The sequence below is a fragment of the Mirounga angustirostris genome, unplaced genomic scaffold (genome assembly GCF_029215605.1).
Source record: "Mirounga angustirostris isolate CCGP_5_RB_7025 unplaced genomic scaffold, mMirAng1.0.hap1 SCAF_2, whole genome shotgun sequence".
Taxonomy (NCBI): Eukaryota; Metazoa; Chordata; class Mammalia; order Carnivora; family Phocidae; genus Mirounga; species Mirounga angustirostris.
Genome location: NW_026991710.1, coordinates 181798180 through 181819208, shown reverse-complemented (window position 1 = coordinate 181819208; position 21029 = coordinate 181798180). Strand labels below are relative to the sequence as shown.

General features: G+C 39.3%; 1 protein-coding gene across 2 annotated transcripts in view; it reads right to left on the bottom strand.

Moving 5' to 3' along the window:
- SLC7A2 (solute carrier family 7 member 2) overlaps window positions 1-21029 on the bottom strand; it is a 64234-nt gene that overhangs the window by 8466 nt on the left and 34739 nt on the right. Inside the window, exons 2-10 of one of the 2 annotated variants that reach the window (XM_045879728.2) lie at window positions 13454-13844; window positions 12818-12973; window positions 10507-10672; window positions 9191-9324; window positions 7931-8153; window positions 5893-6032; window positions 2875-2977; window positions 1289-1494; window positions 102-268 (exon numbers count right to left, since the gene is read on the bottom strand). In XM_045879728.2, the coding sequence (XP_045735684.1) occupies window positions 102-268; window positions 1289-1494; window positions 2875-2977; window positions 5893-6032; window positions 7931-8153; window positions 9191-9324; window positions 10507-10672; window positions 12818-12973; window positions 13454-13829 (1671 nt within the window). In that variant the 5' untranslated portion in view covers window positions 13830-13844. Of the gene's footprint in view, window positions 1-101; window positions 269-1288; window positions 1495-2874; window positions 2978-5504; window positions 5642-5892; window positions 6033-7930; window positions 8154-9190; window positions 9325-10506; window positions 10673-12817; window positions 12974-13453; window positions 13845-21029 lie in introns of both variants that reach the window. The other variant, XM_045879729.2, reaches the window with a different exon arrangement.

Genomic DNA, 21029 nt, shown 5'->3' with positions numbered 1-21029 from the left:
ACCTCATCAGAAGTGTCTTTTTCTCTTTTTCTTTTTAAAAACAACTTACAAAACTGACACACCAGATAATATCGAGGATCTCTAATGCTCATTATTCATACCATGAAGGCTACTTTTTGCTGATTCTGGGGCTGCCTCCAAATGGTGAGCACAACGGCAATGCAGAGAACAAGAAACAGGACAAGAAGAGCAACACTCCATGCTTCTAGCCGGGCAATCGCTTGGACTCCGTAAGTGGTCAAGATACTCAGGCCCAAAACAAGAAATGCTGCAAAGGTGAGATATGCAGGTGACACAAAATCAGCAGGCACATTTCACTCAGATTCCCCTGGCTCGAGCAGTCTCTTGTGATAAGATATCAAGGTCTTCCCATGGCCTCTTTGTCAAATACTACGATTCTTCGTCTTCATTATGGGAGAAAATGGCTGTTTGTACCGATTTAAGAACCACCGCTCGCTTACTCATGACTGTCTCCTCCTCCCCCCTCAGCGCTACCAGCCTGCTTTTCCTTCCTACATGTCATCAGGCTCCTCCTTTGCTACATTCTCACACTATATCGCATGGATTGAACGTGATAATGTCAGGGGTGGAGATTTTCCTTTTTTCAAATGGGAAACGGCAAGTCTGTCCGTGTTCTGCTCTTGTAAACACTGTTCACGCAAACAAATAATCTGTGTCTTTTTGCCCTCTTTCAGAAGGGGATATCACCACCCACCCATCCTATTCCTGACCATCATGTCTGCACTCAGGGTCCCTCCTCTGTGCTCTAGAGAAGCCTCTACTTCCCTTCGCTTGCCACCGATAATCCCGTTCCTCAAAGCCCAATGAGAGCAAGGAACATCTTTCTTGCTATCCCAAGGGCTCCACAGAGCTCTTGACACGTTGATGGTGCTCAATGAATGTTGCTGAAAATATGACTGATTATGTAACTGTGAGTGAGCAAACAAGATGTTCTGTATTATCTCCCAGTCTCCTTCCTGGCAGGTCTTCCTGGCCGGAAGCTTGCACACAGGGAACCCCCTAACAGCCACTGAGAGGGACCAGCTCTGTACAGAGGCCACTCACACCTCGGGGAACTTCTTCCTTTCTTCCTTGATGACAGGACCCATGTATCCTGCTACTATATGGTCTCAGCTCCTAGCGACCGGTTAGGTGGAGATTTCAGGGCTTGGGGCAGTGGCAAGCATATGCTAAGGCCACGTAAGACCTATGTCCTCTCTCACATCATACCTGCTCCACCGACGCACACCCGGGGCCCTTCCTGGTGGACACAGCGCAGAGGACTCACCAAGAAATCCTACCAGAAAGCTCACGAGAGAAGACGACTGCTGTGTAGGCAGAGCCGAGGGGCTGACGAGGATGTGCAGGCTGAGGCCTTGCCCCTGCAGCATGGCTACCCGCGACTTGCTCTTCGAGGCAGCACTGCCGCATGACCCCAGAGCTGCTTTCTCAGGACAGCATTTGGGCTGCTCATAAGATAAGCCGGGCTGGTACCTGGCCCCAAATAAACAAAAGTCTGTGTCTTTATTCTCAGACAGACACTTGGCCCAAAGGAAGCAAACACCAAACACTTGAGGTGAGACACCTGACAGGGTCCCCACTGGGGCAGTGAATTGACCCTTCTCATGACTCGCGCCCCAGAGTGGGCTGAGCCAGGCCACAAACCTGCTCCATGAGATATCTGCAGCACCCCTGAATTCCCTCTACAGTCATTTACTTGCAGAGTTACATATAAGATGCAGAAGGGAGGGACCTTTTCACCCAAGGCAACTGGGACTACAGGGGGATTAGCTTGGAAATATCTGTGTCCAAAGGAAATGCAGTTCCAGAAAACAGCACAGAAAGTCTGGCTAAGCAGCAGCCTCAGAATGACACCCGGTCTTCAGGTTGGCATCTGCTGCCTCTGGCAGTCTGCCTCTCTGGCCTCACGTCCCTCAACTTCCTCTCTCAGTCCTCCAGTGTAACCCTGACGAACTCCGTTCCGCCCCTGCCATGTCCCTTTCTCGACGTATCCTCTTCTTCTCCAGCCTCCGTCAGGATACTGGCCCACTTCAACTCCTAGGCTCTGCCCCACCGAGGACCTGCCCCAGTCCCCTCACTGTGGTCTCTTTCCCTCTGAGCAGCCTTTACTTAAATTTAAAAGTAACATTTGTCCTCAGTCTAAAGAAGAAATAGGGCTCACTGAGAAAAAAAAAATACACAAAACATACAGAAGAAAATCAAAACCCCCCACAATACAAACCCAGCGTTAATCACTGCTAACATTTTGGCACAATTTCAACCAGGCGTAAGTGCATGTATGTGTATATCGATGCAAAATGACTTCTTCGTGTGAAGTTATGTTATAATTTAAATAAATTCAGACACTGCATACAGCTTTGCTGAATCAGATACATTTCTCCACATAATTAAGTATAACTAAGAAAAAGAGTCCACTGAATAAATGTACCCTTATGTGTTTAACTATTCTGCTATTGATATTCAGGTTCCGTTCAATTTTTTCACTCTGGTAAATTACCTTTTCATAAACATCCTTTATATATATCTGTGTATGCCTCACCAAGTAAAATCTTTATTATAAAATCTTAGCAGCTGAGATACTGGGAAAAAAACTATAATATTTTTAAGTGTTTTCATACATTATAAGAACTTGCTGTTCATATAGATTAAGCCAACTTATTACTAATTATCAATTGTATTTAATTCTTGGCTAAGGACTAAGTACGTTTATTATACTTTACTTTTTTTTCTGTCATGGCCTCTCACCTCTGTGAGACCACTAGCTCCTTGGAAACAAGGATGGTGAGTCCTAATTTTCTTTATTCCCTGGGCCCCACACGACACACACCCTTGAGAACCAACGAGGACACTCACCTGAGGATGAGAACACACGCAGCAACCAGAGAGTAGGCCAGAAGAGTGCCAATGGACATCATGTCCACAAGTGCCTTCAGGTCAAAGAGAAATGCCATCACAGCTATTGGGAAAAGAAGAGAATGGTAAAAAAAAAAAAAAAGACCTATGACAAAACTCCATACAGTTGATAACTTCCAAGTCAGGGACAACTGGCATTTTTATGGTTCCAGTATCCATGATAAATCAAACAAACTATAGGAAATATATTTCTCACAGCTAAAAAGATGACCCTTGGGTCATATAAACTGCTAGTAAAACTTCAAAAACCCTCAACCATCTATCAAGTATAAAACACATTCTACTTTGATTATTTAAAAAATATTGGCCTGACAAAAAGTGAAAACATTCTACAACAGAATACTCTCCTTTGATGTTTCAAAAGAAAAACATGGCTCAGAAATACTGGCTAAGTCTTTTTAAAACAACGATTAAAAAATTCAAACAGAAGATCTTTCATTATAGATGTTACATAATCATTTCAACTTCCATCTGCATTTTGAGTTATGCCACACACGAAACAAAGTAATTTCCAGTTAAATTACGTTTCTGATAGAGGCAAAATTCTACATTGGGTAAAACTCCACACTCCGAGAAGACTGACTAGATTTGAGAGATGAATCGATGTCTCACACTCAAATCTCAGTAATGTTCTGACGCAAAATATACTTTTCCATTTGAAGAGTGAACTTGCACTGAGCAATTTTTTCTCCATTGAAACATCAAAGAGTGATGACTTGACTTGCCCACATAGTTGTCCCCTATCGTCCTCAGTAGAAACACCACATTCCATTCACATGCTGTCTCTGTGATCTCAATTTATCTTTGATCCAATAATCCTCTGAGACAGAGGAAATTATATAGGTTTAACCAAATGCAGTGGCCAGAATTTGACTGGTTTTGACCCTGAGACCAGCAATTTCACAAAGTCTGACCTGATAAGATTATGCTCCTCATTTTATAGACAGGCTAACTTAGCATGGTGACAACTATGAGGGGGCAGTAGAGTTCCAGGTAAAGTCTATCTGTACCCTACTTCCCCATGCTCCTTCTACAATATCACACAGTTTCTTTAAATACATCTCATGCCTTACTTTGAAAACCTTCTGTTGCTAATATACTTATACATTAGATTAAAATTACAATATGTTTTGTAAGAACCACAAGTAGCAAAGTAAGTTCATAATCCACACGTGAGTTATTGCAAGCATTATTCTAGACAGGTATACACAGGTAAAGACCGGACACACTAAAATGCAGAACCTATGCCAAGACAGAAGAAAATGATTAATTATCCAGACAAGCTCTCTGATCTAAGCTAAAAACGAGCAAAGTAAGGTGAGGGAGTACAAATAACAAAAATATAGTATTTCAGAATGTTAAAAAAAAAAAGCCTTCTGCTACAATTATCTTCTGTTAGCTATTAATGTCAATATTATTAGGCTGCCAAATCAAATTCTTCCTGAAGAAAGAAGGATATATTTTTTAAAGCTCTGAATACAAAATAGAGTATTACCGGGCAAGATTTCACTGGGAAAAAAAAATAAACGTTTTTATGGAATAAATAAAATGTGTGATCCTTTGTCAGGATTTATAAACTCTTTTTAATAGCATAATCCACTGTTTAATAATAAAATGGGCTTTAGATCATCTAGTGCAACCTTCATTTCATGGGGGCAGAAATCTAAGCACTAAGAAAATAAGGGACTTGACCTTCTAATGTATGTCTAATAAAGTGCCAGATTTATTAGAAAACATTGACAAAGTGAAGTTGCTGAGGCAAATACTTTCCGACTCTGAAAAAATACCATTTCATACATAATTAAGCATTATCATTCTGTAATTTCCCCCAAATTCAGAGTCTCAACCAAGTTATCAGTGTTGGATTGAATTTCTACTACCAAAATAGCTTTAAAAAGCTTGATGAAGTCTCTCTCTTGCTTTCTCTAACAGGACCTTAACAGCCATTCTCTCGGTCTGTAGAATCTCTTGAAAATTTCTGCATGGAATAAGAATCTGGCCAACGGCATTTTACAAAGACGTTCTGACATCCCCAAAGGTGGGCATCTGGGAGTTTTCTTTTTGTTTTCTTTTTTTTTTTTTTTTACATGAGTTAAGTATCAAAACTGTTGAAAGCAAAAATAGATTCCTAGTGGGGTCTAACAGGAAATAGTTGTTAGTTAAGTCTTAGAGAACCGCGGTGGTCCCGGATGTGCATCTAGATAACCCCACACCAAGGACAGTGATTACGACAGCCAAGTATCAGTTACCCTGACATTTCTTATACTTAATTAAAAATGAGTAAAAATACAGTGAAGAACCATTACAACCCTCTGCACATTTGTTAGAAACCCAAAAGGTTAAAATAACAAAATAGTAACAAAAGTCCCCACGGGTCAGTTAAGAATGAATTTCAGTAGACCACCACCACCACCACCACAGTTACCAGATCCCAATTCTCATAACCTCATTTATCAGTGATTCTTTTTCTTAACTTACATGCACAGCAAGCAGACCCTCTTTATAAGTCCATGCATGCGCATAAAACGTTCAAGGCCAATGTTGAAGACTCCTGTGTTTGTAAAGCTTACCAGAAATGACCCCTGCCGTCAACGTGGCAGCAACTGGTGACTGCCTCTTACTCACTCTGCCAAGAAATCTAAACAGTAAACCGTCCCGGGCCATGGCAAATAGAATTCGGGGTAAAGGAAACATAGAGCCCAGAAGACTAGAACAGAAAAATTCATAATCCACACGTGAGTCATTGCAAGCATTATTCTAGACAGGTATACACAGGTAAAGACCGGACACACTAAAATGCAGAACCTATGCCAAAATAATTCAAAATAGGAAAACATTCACAAACAAGTTATTGACCTTTATGTAAATAAAGACAGAAAACTGCCTAACTTTGCATTACTCTTCAGAATCCTTGATGGAGAAAAGATCCCCCTTTTCTTAAAAAAAGTCAACTCTCACCTGCCACTGCACCCGATGATAAAGTAGCAATTATTGGTGTCTTCGTTTTGGAATTGATTTGAGCTAGACATTTGAAAAGCAACCCATCCTCCGCCATAGCATAGATTACACGAGGCATTGGGAAAATGGATCCAAGAAGACTGAATAAAAAGCAAACACATGCAGTATGGCAAACACATTCATGCAAGATTACATCTCAGAACAGAAATTAAGTATTTGGATAAAACTCAGCGTCACAGCTCTGATTACGAAGTCTTGTTATTTTTAAAACGTGTTATGATTGGGCATTTAAAAATATTTGCCAATATTTACCATTGTGCTACTTATTATTCTATTGCAGACATTTTGCCCAGCACACTTACCAGACTAAGAGCAATACTGCGAGTAATTTATGCATGCCCACAAATTATTACTGAATTAAAACTAAGTAATTAAGACTTAAGAAAACCAAACCCAATCGTCTCATTGAGGCATTTTTAGTGGCCATAACTCAGAAATTAAAATTCCTAAACTGATATGAAATTAAAGAAGGGATTAGGTTATTTAATTGCATGGTATAGTCACTTCATTTATTCGATAATTACAAACTTCTTCTATTTATTTTATCATTATTTTTCCTCATATAGCCTGATATTTCATCAAATCAGTAATAATACCCAGCAGCATAAGATAATCAAGAGAGAAAGGGTAAAAAAAAACAACAACTCACTGTAAATTTAGTACATAGAAGTAGCCACGATTAAAAGTCAGGAACAGTGAAATTTAAGAAAACGCCCTTTGCTTTAGATGTTTCGAATTTCTCGTGTGTTTGAGATGGCTGCACCATTCCATACATGACTTAGTTATAAAAAATAACCATTAAGAGAAAATACGTAAAATATTTTATTTTAAAAATTCATTTTCTTTATCTTTTGATAAAGCTGGGTTGAGCTTGGCCCTGAATAAATCTTTGTCCTTCTATCTTCTTAAGACCATGATGGCATGATGTCTTCATAGTTCAGATTCTTGAAAGTACTTGAAATTATTCAGAATAAACCTCAAACCTCAGAAGAGCAGATGGCTGAGAAACCAATGGGGGTAAATTTCTAATTGCTGCTTAATATTATCTTGAATGGAAAATAAACAAGACTTTGAGAGAGAATAAAAGCTAGGCTGATGAATTCTATAAAAAGATTGCTTTTTCCAACTTTAGACTTTCAAAAAATTATTTTCCCTTTAAAAAATTAGCAATTAGGCAAAGAGATTAACTTTCTCTTTGTAAGAATGTCCTACGGGATACCGTGGTATAAACTAGAATGAAATATCTTATGGTCCCATGTTAATTTGAAATGTGAGTAGCTCAGGGAACCTGAGAAATGAATTCTCAAGTATTAAAACAAGTCGCTACTGCAAATCTGCGTACGTGAGCTGCAACTACTCTTTGCTTTCCACATAGATATCATATGAACTTCCACTATTAATTTCAGAACAGTAATTTCTATTTCTAGACCAAATTCACTCTGATGAGTACCAAGAGAAAAAGTCTCAGTATTTCACAATAAAAAGACATTATACTGAACAATGTCACAGCATATAGCCCCCGGTCACATAGACACGATACTAGTTTAAAAGGCAGCAGAAAATGTCAAGTCTGCACCTAAGGTCTTGGCTGTCTGTAGCACTTTAAGTAATTCCACAGCTGGCCCGGACACAAGCTAGTGTAAGCATCCTACCGTTTTATAATACATACATATATAAATATGCGTGACATACATGTACGTGTATGTGTTCGGGTGTACCAATGCTATATACATTTCTACTGAAGCTTGGACCGTCATTATCTTGAAAAACTGACTTCTAACTGATGGGTGAAACAGTTTTTATCACTTAAGATTTGTATGTGGCAATTCTGGTCAAACTATTCAGAGAAGACACAGTTGCATAATACATTCCTTATACAAAGATTACTTTTAAAACCTATAAAAGCAGTTCTTTAAACATGGACTACTTGGCAGTATTGCCCACAGCCCCAGTGTCAGAGGCAATGAGATGGATGTACCTTGTTGACAAAGCACAGAGGGAACCCGCAGCAACAACGTATTTGGCGGGACCCCATCCAACATACTCAAATGCTACCGGAAGCGGGCTTTTCTCATCCAGGAGGTAGTATGGCATCATAAGTGTTAAAGCTGCAGAGACTCCAAAGTAGGCCATAAAGCAAACAAGCAAAGAAGTCACAATTCCAATAGGAATAGCTTTCTGAGGATTCCGGACTTCTTCACCTAAGGAGATATAAACAAAAGATTTGCATCTTTAATGAACCATTAACAGATACAACATGGATTCTTCTTTTCCTTCATAGTCATTTCACTCTGCTCTTGTGCCTTCTGTTTTCTTAGCTTGCTCCATGTATTCTACATGAAATTTTCTCTCTTCTTGAGAGTACTATGCTATTATACAAAATTCCAATTTCTAGAGGCAAAAAGAGAAAGCAAGAGATCATGCAGGTCAGTTTCCCACTTCTAGAAAGAAAAGACATGCTAGCTATACCTGTGCTAGTAAATATTTCAGGATAGTATGGCGGTCTTAATCTATTCGGAATAGGATTCATCCACAGAAATTAATGACTGTCATAGCATTCTGTGGACCCTTAAATAGGAATGCTTCCATAAATACGAAAATAAACCTTTTCTTACCCAGTGCATGAATTTATATTAAACTCTGGCTTCAACACAAAAATAGTCCTTGAATCTAGTAAGATTTGGCACTTGAAGTGTCCCCAAACGGCCAATTGCAAGGCCATACAGTAATATGAACCCAGAAGAAGCATTTAGAGAATGATTCTGGCACGATTACTTTGTTGTACAGGATAAAGAGAAAAGAAATGCCACAGTCTATTTTGTCATACTAAAGAAGAGACAATTTACAAGCGTGATCATCATTTGTTACTCATTGTGATAGTACTGGAGATTACTTCCAGACTGAAGGTTAAGGACAGTAATTACGACTAACATTTATAAAATACTTGACAGCTTGCAAAGAATCTTTTATGTGTATCGTATCTTAAGTAACCTTCATACCATGAGCATGAGGGGTAGGTCCTGGTTCTCCCCACTTTACCAATTAATGGAAACCAAGGCTCAGAGAGTTTCACGAAGTTTCTTTTTATCATATACAGAAGGTGTCACGGCTGGGGCTGGAACCAGCCCGTAGTACCCCAAATCCCACTCTTTCCTTGACCCTCTGCTGCCACCAGTGGATACTCCTGTAGAACAAGGAACACCTTTCCTTCCACACGGACCCAAGATTCTTCCCTTACCAGTTGTTGCAATGCAGTCAAATCCCACAAAGGCATAAAAGCAGGTGGCAGCCCCAGCCAAAGTTCCCGCAAAGCCATAAGGCATAAAGCCACCAGCCCCATAGATACTCGTTCCATTTTCAGAAGGCAGATCTCTAAGGAAGAGAGCAAGCATAATGCAAAGTCATATTCACAGAAAACCATTTCTTGGAAGGCTATTGTGTTCACCAGCTCTTTGAAGCTAACCAATATAAAATTAAATGGAAATCCTGATTTTTCTTACCCTGTCTCAGGGAGTATAGTGATGTTCCCAACAATGGCACCCTCTTGGGTTGTCAACACTCAACTGGAGGCTGATCAATAAGAGCATAAGCACAAGGCCCATTTCCACTCTGGCTAGAACTCACAGCCAGGCAGGACTGTGAGAGCAGAGACACCATATATGGGCCCTGCTCTGAAATAAAGACATAAAACCTCTTCTCATGGACAGTTGGGCAGGTTGCACATTTAAAAATTTTACAAATAAGACATTTGAAAAGATGAAATCGAATTCTCTATTAATTATTAATAGAGATTAATAATATTGAAGTTGGATGTTTTATTACATGTTAAAAATTGTATAAAACCAGAAGTTCCTAATTTTTTGCTTCAAAAGAATGGCTTCAAACAACGTATGTAAAGAAAAACATGCAGTGATACTTCACGTAACAGACATTTCTGTAAACTTACTTTATTTGCACATCAGAATATTAATATAAATCTTATGATGAAACCTTTTATATATAATTATTACTAATTTAATTTTCGAGACTGCCAGGTTAAAAGCAAAATGCAGGAACAATTCTGCTTATGCAACCAATGACGTTCTCCAAAAATCAAGGCCTGAAAATTACTAAGAGGCTGGAAGAATGCAATGAAACCAAAGGGTCCTCCCAAAGGAAGAACTAAGGGATGCATGACTCAAAGAGATCCACTGTTTTGCAAGGGTGGCAAAGCTTTGGAGGGGGAAGAGGCATCCTTCCAGTGGTCAGGATCTCACTCCTCTCTTCTCCTATATCTCCTGCACAGCTTGAAGCCAAGAACGAGCCACTGCTTGGCTTCAGATAGCTGCTCAACAGTGAGCACACTTATGTATTTATGTTTGGGGGGGAGACTGGAAGAAGAGTCTTGGAATAGACCAGACCCTCAGAAATGTCTCCACAGAAAAAAAAAAAAAAAAAAAAAAAAAAAAATTGAGAAGCACTGTTATAGAGGAAAATGTAAGACAAGAGCAGGCAAATTAAAAACAAAGACAAAAACACATTCAAAATAAGAAGGGAAAAGCCCAAATATTATACCTGGCACTCGCTGATATATTTTTGAGAAACTCTTCACTAATCTTCCAGTTTGCCACATTTCCTTTCACAAACCCAGCAACCATAACGAAGAGAAGGACCAGGATATTAATAGCTGTGAAGATTTTATTCACCCAAGCGGATTCTTTTACTCCAAAAGATAAAAGACCTATGGAAAAAAGAATGGGTATTTTAATTTTTTTACCCAACTTTTAGTAAGAGCAATGGCATTTTGAGGCAGTTACAGGCTTTAGGATATTATTTTACCGGCATCCATGTATTTAACTTACATTTATCCCTTTCTCTTGCAAGTTCTGACTCACCTGTCACAAGATGTCCCGAATACAACCAACTTGGTTGCCGAAGGCAGATGGTGCTCATAGCCTGGAGACACCACATTCCAAGAGATCAATAAATCTAGTAACTTTGATTCTTATTATCAGTGGGTAGGTAGATATAAAGTAACTGAATTTTAATGCAATGCTGTTCTAAAAAAGCCAAGGTCAGTGGCTGCAAAATTTTGAAAATAAAAGCTCAATCATATGTCTGCTTCATATGTACAGAATACATAAAATAATTCTTCAACTGTCTCACCAAAAAAGATAATATTTTTTAATCGATTCCCATGTTAATAGCTTTATTTTATATTCTGATTGTAAAAGTAATCAATTTCCTTCCTTTTCAACTTATTTGAAGACCCAGCAAAAATATGAAGGGAATAAAGATCAAATATAGTCTCTTCTCCAGAATTTCGGGCGTGCACACACACGCAGACATACATACACATTTTCATGCTGACAAATAGATAACCTCATTTTTAACAACCACATACTCTTCTACAATACGAAAACACTATAATCCCTTATTTATAGACTGTCAGGTAACTCTTAGTTTCTTACAACTATAAATAGTACTGACACCATCATCCTTTATATAAATATCTTTGTACACTTTCTAATTATTGCTTTAAAATAATGTTCTATAAGGTAATACCATATCAAGGATATGTCCTTTCATACAAGGTTTTTGGTTCACATTGTCAGAAATATTCTCCAAAAAGTTTGGCCCCATTGAAGTGGCACATTTTTTTCTATTAGGTTATTGTATCAATTTGTAAGATTTATTTATATAATTATATATATATTTATTTATATAATAATGCTGTAAGCTCTCTGTCATGTATTGCATATGTTTTTCCCAGTTTATCATTTACTTTTACTCTTAGGATTGAATATATATATATGTATATATATATATATGAAAGTTCTAGAACATAAATTTATATATATATATATGAAAGTTTTAGAACATGAATTTTTTCCTCTTTAGTTTTTACCTTTAGAAAGATTTTCCCCAATATTAACTCCAAAACATTTACAAGATACACACTGATATCCCCATTTTATGGATGAGCAAACCGGGTCACAGAAAGATTATGCCACTCGGGCGCCTAGGTGGCTCAGTTGGTTAAGCGACTGCCTTCAGCTCAGGTCATGATCCCACGGTCCTGGGATCGAGTCCCGCATCGGGCTCCCTGCTCTGCAGGGAGCCTGCTTCTCCCTCTCCCACTCCCCCTGCTTGTGTTCCCTCTCTCGCTGTGTCTCTCTCTGTCAAATAAATAAATAAAATCTTTTAAAAAAAAAGAAAGATTATGCCACTCAATGTTCCAAAGATAGTGAGTGGCAAAGTAGGACTGAAAACCTGGTTGTTCTGATTCTAATTCCTGTGCCTTTCTTTCTAAACTACTATGCTACATGACTGTAAAATATGGGAAAATTCTAGCAACAAGTATGTTTGCCTACATAATGTCTACATTAAAAAATGACAGATGGTTTGAATATGCTTCCTTTTCAGCTAAATAACTACATTACATAGATGAAGGCATGAATAGACAGAAATTCTTCTAGAAATAGTATGCTTGCAAATATCCTTAGTTGAGGCTAACAAGATAAAATAAGGCCAAAAATTATACATTCTTCCTTATTGAAACTTCACTGCCGTTCCTGCAAATCTCCAATTGGTATTATAATGATGTGCCTTATTTTATTCTTTAGTGCATTCCAAGTATCATTTACTTAGAAGTGTTATTTTTACTGTTCCACAAAATTTAGATTTATTTTTAAAACATGTCTATCACATAAGAAAAAAATGTGATTCCAGCCAGTGATGAGGCCCACAGATACCCAATAGTAACCTAAACATATAAATATGCCACCCTATCTTGGGAACTCAGTCCCCAAATCCAGTGGTAACTTATTTTCCCGGGATAGTTAGTCTGGCTCATCTCAGGGTGGAGCGCAATTGGCTTCCTTACCTGCTAGAAGTAATATAAGGCACACAGCAAAGAAGTCAGGATACTCTGCAAGGCCGGTATAATTCATTTTGAAGTATGTCCTGAAAAACTGGCCAATCTGTTTGCTAAGAAGTTCATCAAAGGTGCCACTCCATGCTCTTGCAACACTTGATGTACCTTCCCAAAACACAGAGCATTCAGAGAATATACAGGTCACTGGGAGAAGATGAACATAACATCCTTTGCTACTCTGTTCTAGGATGAACACGGTTTAGTTCAGACAGAATTGAAAATTTGAATCACATATAAAATTATCTTGATAATTTTCCAGTTCTACATTAGTAACCAATCACGTCCATAAGTGTGTAATCAGCTAACTTTATCTGCATTAAAGAACTATGGTTTTTGGTTTTTTTTTAAAGCGGGTTTCCAAACTCACTCAGAAGCATATTCAGAGATGAAGCAGAATCACTGCATTTTGCAATTAGGAGACACTTTAGAGGTGAGATAAATGGGACACACAGGGATCGAGTAACTCACTCATGATCACACAGTCACTAACTAATGCAGACCTACAAGGATCTCTGCCTCAGGAGTGCTAGCTCTACCATTCCACACAGTAGATTGATATATATATATATATTTTTTGCAACATACCTATCACATAAGATAAAATGAGATTCCAGCCAGTGATGAATGCCCACAGCTCTCCAACAGTGACGTAAGTGTACAAATACGCAGACCCAGTCTTGGGAACTCGGGCCCCAAATTCAGCATAGCAAAGGCCTGCCATCACGGAAGCAAGGGCAGCAATGAGGAAGGACACCACGATACTGGGGCCAGAATCTGCTTTGGCCACCCCTCCAGCAAGGACATAAACCCCAGCACCAAGAGTGCTTCCAACCCCCAGAGCAATGAGGTCCATGGTGGATAAGCAGCGGCATAATTTGGAATCTTCTAGACTGTCCAGAGTGACGATTTTTCTTCGGATCAGACATCGGGCAAAAGAGAGCGCAGCTCTGCAGGGAATCATTCTGAAGAGAGTAGCCTGGGGAAGAGAAGGGAGGCGGTTAGAAGCACTTCGGGAACCGTCATCCCTCCAAGGATTGACCCAGCTTCTCAACAAAGGTTCAGCACCAGCACCGTTCTGTTTTTGTTTTACTTGTTCCTAGAAATGCCACCTAGAGCAATCAGAGAGAGGGTGGAAGAAGTCAAAGCTGTGAATTTCTTAGAGTTCACTAATCATACATGGCCTTTTAAAAGGGACTGCAAAGAATGGCTTCTTTGGGGAACAAAGGAGTGGAAGCTTTGGGTGATTCAAAAGATTTGCCATTGTGGTTCATTTGTGCCGCTACAATTTTTTTTTTTTAAAGATTTTATTTATTTATTTGAGAGAGAGAATGAGAGAGAGCACATGAGAGGAGGGAGGGTCAAAGGGAGAAGCAGACTCCCTGCCGAGCAGGGAGCCTGATGCGGGACTCGATCCCAGGACTCCAGGATCATGACCTGAGCCAAAGGCAGTCGCTTAACCAACTGAGCCACCCAGGCGCCCCTGCCGCTACAATTTTTAAACATTGGCTGATAGAAATCTCTTCCAGGACATGGCTCATTTGTCCTCGCCACAAACACGGGGATGAGTTACCTCATCTTTTCTTCAATCATTCATCTGACTCCTATTTTTTACACCTTATTACATGCCAGGGGTTGTGCTAAGAAATATGTCTAGAATGGTGTGCTGTGTGTTTACGGTCTCCAGCATAAGGGGCTTGCAGTCTAGCTATTGTCTACTAGTAGGTAAAAGACGCCATCATTAGGTCTGTTTTCATTTCAGTCTTTTTCATTTTAATGTGAAACCATGTGAACCTTTTAGAATAAAAAAAAACTCCCCCCGAAACATACTTGGATTTTTCTAAATAAAACTGCTATTCAGCGATGCTCTGAGTATGAATTTGTAGTAAAACACACATGCTTATTTATATTTACTTGAGATTTCTAAATAGATAAATAAGCCCCAAGTCCATGCCAAATATGATGTGTTCTTTTTTAAATGGAATGAATAAGATAGAAAGACATTCTCCCCATACCCTACAGGCCCACACAACCTAACACTGAAAAAAATTATCAGGTTATAAAACAAAGCATGGATCCTAGTAAGGAAAAAAATATACACGCATTATAATAAAAAGTCTGAAGTTAAAAATGCCGAAATATTAACCGTGATGATCTTTGGGTGGGGAGCTAATTTTTACTTCTATGCATTTCATAGAATATGCATTATATTGCTAATATATATTTTTAAATTATCTCTAGTAAACATGTACACCTTACATGCAAAAGATCTATAAAAATTAAAAAACCCTACATGGCCTTGTCTATAGAGATGTATAACTCAGCAGACAGGGAAATAACTGAAGAATAGGGAATATAATAGTATATGCAGCTTATCAGTCAATAAAATTAAGCATATTTAACTTTCAGAAGTTCAGAGTCATGTTTGCCACTTCTGTTGTACAATGATGGACAGAGATGTTATAGTCATTATCAATAACCTGACCTCAGGAGGTCACAGCTTTGCATCTTCTCTGAAGAACTTAGAGCTTTTTATCCTATAAAATAAGCCCTTGAACATTTCTCATCCTTCCTATCTATAAAAGACAACCATTATTAAAATTATTGTATTTGAAAAATAATAAAGATGAATTTTCTATATTAAATCTAAATGACTTGATGCTGATAAGAGACACAGACATTTCTGGACTAGGAATAATCCAGTTTTACACTAAACCTCGTGGAGAAAGCTAGTTCCCTGAACATGACTCACGTATCAATGTAAATGCAAGCGCTTGACTTCAAAAGCAGCTAGCTCAAAGAATGTGGAGAAAAATCCCACAGATACAGGAAAATGAGTGAAAGGTTCCTTGACGGTAAAAATAAAGTGTTACACATAGGTGTCGTCCACACCACCCGACAGAGTGCCGAGCCAGGCACTTCACAAATACTTGTTGAAAAATTTGCAAATACACATGACATCTCCAATTTTGCCAATATTCTAGCTTCCCAAGTCAAAACCTAATATTTCTCTAAATCAAATGTGTGTCAATTTCTACCCCTACCTAGCCCTTAAAGAGCTATATCTCAGATAACACAACCAGAAGGGAGAAAGTGATCTGCTTAAGAACGAATCAGGAAGTGAAAAGGTGAACTTATAGAAAGACCAGATGAGATGGGGACAGGGGAAGTGAAGGCATTTACTAAATGCTGACCTTCCGGATCATTCAAGTGTTTTTATACAGAGGTGTGCAGAGATGAAGTAGGGATCCCTGCCAACTGAAAAGTGCTCAGAAATGAAGAACCACTAAATTTTAGTAATGATTTAGGATCATGTGAGAATGGGGACATGTCATCTACAACTTTAGGGAAAAAGTGATAGGCAAAATGAAGCACCCCTGTTTGTCACTTAACCAAATGAAACACTCTTTTTTTTTTTTTAAAGATTTTATTTAGTTGAGAAAGAGAATGAGAGAGAGAGAGAGAGCGTGCACATGGGGGGAGGGTCAGAGGGAGAAGCAGACTCCCTGCTGAGCAGGGAGCCCGACTGATCAAGCGGGACTTGATCCTAGGACTCCAGGATCATGACCTGAGCCGAAGGCAGTCGCTTAACCTACTGAGCCACCCAGGCTCCCCAAATGAAACACTCTTGATAAAGTACTTGGTCAACCCCAGATTTTATGAATAAAAGATGCCAATTCTGCAGCTACTACATACTGAAGGGAAAAGAATCTGGAAGGAAGCAAGGAAAACTAAGAAAGGTGAGTGGCAGGATTGTGGGGGAGCTTTTATTTATTTTTTTCTGGTAATATGGCCACAATGTTGTTTGTGAAATTTCTAAAAAACAAAACAAAACAAAAAAACGCACGCAAAATCCACCATAAAAATGAAAGGGAATAAGCCAGCCAACCAATACTACATACCTCTTAGAAACGCGAAAAATAGGGAAAATTTTATAAACAGTTACCCAAAATCAATACATGAGTGACCCTCATCTTGTCAACAGAAAAATGAATTTGCTTCCTGTTTACATAGGAAGCAGAATGGTTTGCAGAAATGTATAGCTTTAATCAGATGAGATCTGGTAGCTACTGCCTCTTGTGTATTAAAAATGGAAGGTATTTTATGTTCAGTTTTTCTACGTTGCCCTGAGGAAATACAACAAAGCTGCCACTTGTCAGGCATTCATTTGCTTTGAGTAACAGAAACGCATACGTCAGAAACTCTTCCAGAATGAACAGGTTACACAATGTCCCTTGCAAACAGCCTCAACTACGCGCACCTATCTGATAAAATACTGATTGCAAAAGCTATGACACAAAACCAATTTTGCAGAAATATAATGGGATGAGAGAAAAGCAACGTAAAAACATCCTGGGTCAACTTAATGAATCATTATCAAACAAACATATATTAAATCCTGGCAGGTATATAACACAGTGTTTAGTCAATAAAGAAAAAAGAACCCTGTGCTTTTGTAAATTATGTTTTTGTGGAGACCGACTGATTTAGGAAGGTAGAATGGGCAACAAGGGAATGAGGGAACAAAAGCTTTTGGTACTTACTCTCAGTGATAGAATTTGATATTTACATATATTTATAACTTTTCCTTTTCCTAAAAAGATAGGCTCCTTATGGGAGATGGTTATGATAACTTTATCACACTTCTCCAAGTTATTTTCATTGCTGACAAAAAAAATCCATTCATACATATCCTTTGACTCAGGTCTGTATTCACTGTCTTGGCCTGGGCTTTGGTGGGTTGTCTCATCAACAAATAATGATGCAGGGAGAATATGCAGGAATTTTGAAGGTAATTCCATTGGTCTGGAGGGCACAGTTTTTCCAAGAGCAGACAATGATCCGCACCATCATATCCACAGTGCTCTATTGCTATTGTGACCGAGGATTATTATTTCCTCCAGAAATATATAGTAAAGGACAAACATCTAAGCTTTTGGAAAAGACTCTTGAAAGAAAGCTTAGATCTGAAAATGCTATTAACCAAAGGAGGGTTAGGAGAGATCTACCATATACCCTCTAGCAGAAAAATCTCTGAGTGAATTTAATGAACTCGATGATACAGTTAGATCTTCCTCAGTCCCTCCCTCACCCCTAACCCTAAGTATAACTGTTCCAAGACACCTACCTCCCTGATGGAGTCCTATTAATTCTTGCCAGAAAGCTAAATTACTTCCTCAGCAACTTGGAATCACCTCCTTCTCAAAATTCTCCAACCCAGGCTACAAACTTGACAGTAGAGAATTTTAGGTCAAGTAAATTCCTAGCTCCGAGGATATGATGATGCCCCAGAGCCGACTTCCCTTCAACTAACCACAGAAATCTTTTAGAATCTGCTAAATACAGTCAAAAGTCAATCCTGGATTTTCACTCGTGTTCAAATGTTTGATGTAGTATTTAGTCTCATAGAAGTGAATCTTTCCTCTCCTCCCCTAAGTAAAGCGAAATCTCACACATAATACTCTGTGTCAGTATCGCAGGCCCTGACAATAAATCTTACAGGAAAAAACAGCTGCAGCTAGACAGTGGGGTGGGCCTTCCAACAAATCCTCAACAAATTAGCTGCTCAGAAACCACTTTTTCTTGCCTCATTTGAGTTGCTAGTTTCATGATGAGACAATCTGCATTTTCAGTTTCTGGACTGACAGGGGGAAAGGAATTAAACCTTGTAAAGAACTGGGATCTCTGCCCCATTGTGATTTTCTCTCTTCTGAACTAGAGCTTTGGGGTTTGCAATCTCCAAGCTCAGTGTCAATTATATTTCTACAAGTTTAAAGCTCAAAAACATATTTTCAAATTATATTGCAGGTTAAATAATTTAGCAAAAAGGAGAAGAGGGATACGGACATAATACCATTAAATTATTGACTTTCATTCTTTTTATGTATGTTTAAGAGATTAATTTCTCAAAAAATATATTGAAAATATAATGCAGGATAAGAGAGCATCGAAAATGGTTAACTGTTCACTTTGGTTAGTAAAAACAAAAACAAACAACAACAAACCTTTGCATTCAAACCTAAAACATTTCTTTTTTTGAGAAACAAAAATACTTTTTCATATACATTTCACTTACATTTGGTCCAAAGCTTATCTTTTCTCCAAATCAAATTTTCTGAACAATATCTTCTTCCAGAATTTTCTCCAGATAGGTGAACACAATTCAGGCCAATAATCAACGTAGCAATGACATTTATATTTTCTTCCCTTTTATATCAAATCAGTACTATAAGGAAGTTAAACTATTTCATAATTCCTGATACAAAATCCAGACAGAGACAAGCATCTTTCCTAAGGACATCCAACAAATAAATGAACAGCTGATAGAGTTTGCAAAGGTAGCTGATACTTTACAGTGTGAACCCATTTATCTTTATTTAGTAAAGGCAAAAATCCAGGAATAAGGTATCCCTTGCTGTTTCATTGAGATAGATGCAGAGCAACTAAAAAAACATTAAGTTTTCCACGGGCGCCTGGGTGGCTCAGTTGGTTAAACGTCTGCCTTCTGCTCAGGTCATGATCTCAGGATCCTGGGATCAGCTCCGCACGGGGCTTCCTGCTCATCGGGGAGCCTGCTTCTCCCTCTTCCTCTGCCCTCCCCCCCCCCCCATACTCACTCTCTTTCTCTCAAATAAATGAATACAATCTTTAAAAAAAACCTAAAACATTAAGTTTTCCAGCTTCAGTTTTTAGGGTTGGAATAGAGGGGAAGTAAAAAAGAAAAGAAAAGAAAAGAAACCAGAGTCCTCAGCACCTTGGTAACCAGAGTATCTGCCCAGTCAGCGTCCCACTTCCACCATCAAGGATCTTGGTGGCACGCTTCGGCACCAGACAGATGCGCATCCCCGTTAGGTATTAGCAATCTCTGGCTAATAAATCACTCTGAATGCCAGAGGGTACCACCTGTTCTCTCTCCGCTGGCAGCTAGGGAAGGAAGTTTGTCCTCTGCTGGGCCCTGTCATCTTCTACGTACCATTTCCAACATGAGGAGAGGCCCTTTCCAAAGTGATTTCACACCCGTCACAAGTCTGTAAGTGCTATACTAATAAAACTAACATTCGTTCAGCATTTCCCACGTGCCAGGTATTGATCTAAGTCCTTTTAGTTTATTCCTTCAAGAATCTTCACAGTATCCGCATAAGATCAGGACTCTTGTGAATCTCATAGCATAGATGAGGAAACAGAGACTGAGAAAGGCTGGGCAATATTACAGTTAGCAGGTGGAACGAGGGATGAACCCAGCGGGTGTGACTCTGAAGCTTTTATTCACAGCCACTAACTAGGCTGTCCCACCGCCTTGCCAAGGAGCTGTCATGACCTACCTACCCACATCTCCTTTAAAGAAGGAAGAGGATCTGTTCCCACAGCACTGTCCATCCCGCCCCCGCCCCCGCGCCCCCCGCCCCAAGCCACAGATAACCAGACCAGAGACAGGCCCCTGACTCAGGGTTAAATATCCAAAGGCCGGGTACGCTCAGTCAATCTTCTTGAAAACCTGAATGTCACAACTAAAACGGTCAGATGGTCCAGTGCTCAGGCTGAAGTCGTGCAGACTGGGAGCCAGGCTGACACTATGTGGAAACCAAGTAGCTGAGAGCAGAAGCCAGACTGCGGCGATTTAAGAGAGAGGAGAGGCCTGCCACCCCGGCAGGGAGACACAGAGGGGAACGCGCTGGTCAACTTCTCTCTTCTCTGAGGCCTTGCCGTCCTTCCTGGTGTTGGGTGTGTGAGAGTCCCCGGAGTCATTTCAACAAACTCGCTGTTCACAGAAGCTATTTTGAGTGGTCTCTGTTCCTTGAAACTGGAAGCTACTAAAGAAAATGAAGAGTAGGTCCTACTCTTTGGGGTTCTACTCCCAATTTCAACCCTTCAAGACTTCTGCTACTTCTTACCATTTCTGGTGAATTTCCTGATAATCCCTCGCCTTTCCAAGAGCAGGTAATCTGATGGAGTAACTTAATTTGTTCAGATATTTTTCCAATAAGAGCAGGTAATCTGATGGAGTAACTTAATTTGTTCAGATATTTTTCCAATAAGGTACTCATTGAGTGGAATATGCCTTAGGCCTGTCCTTTATACCCACCTACCTGAAAGACACAGCTTTTTACAAGGCGGAAGAAAAATCTTGGTTCAATATACCATAGAGTTTAGGGGCTTGAGGAGA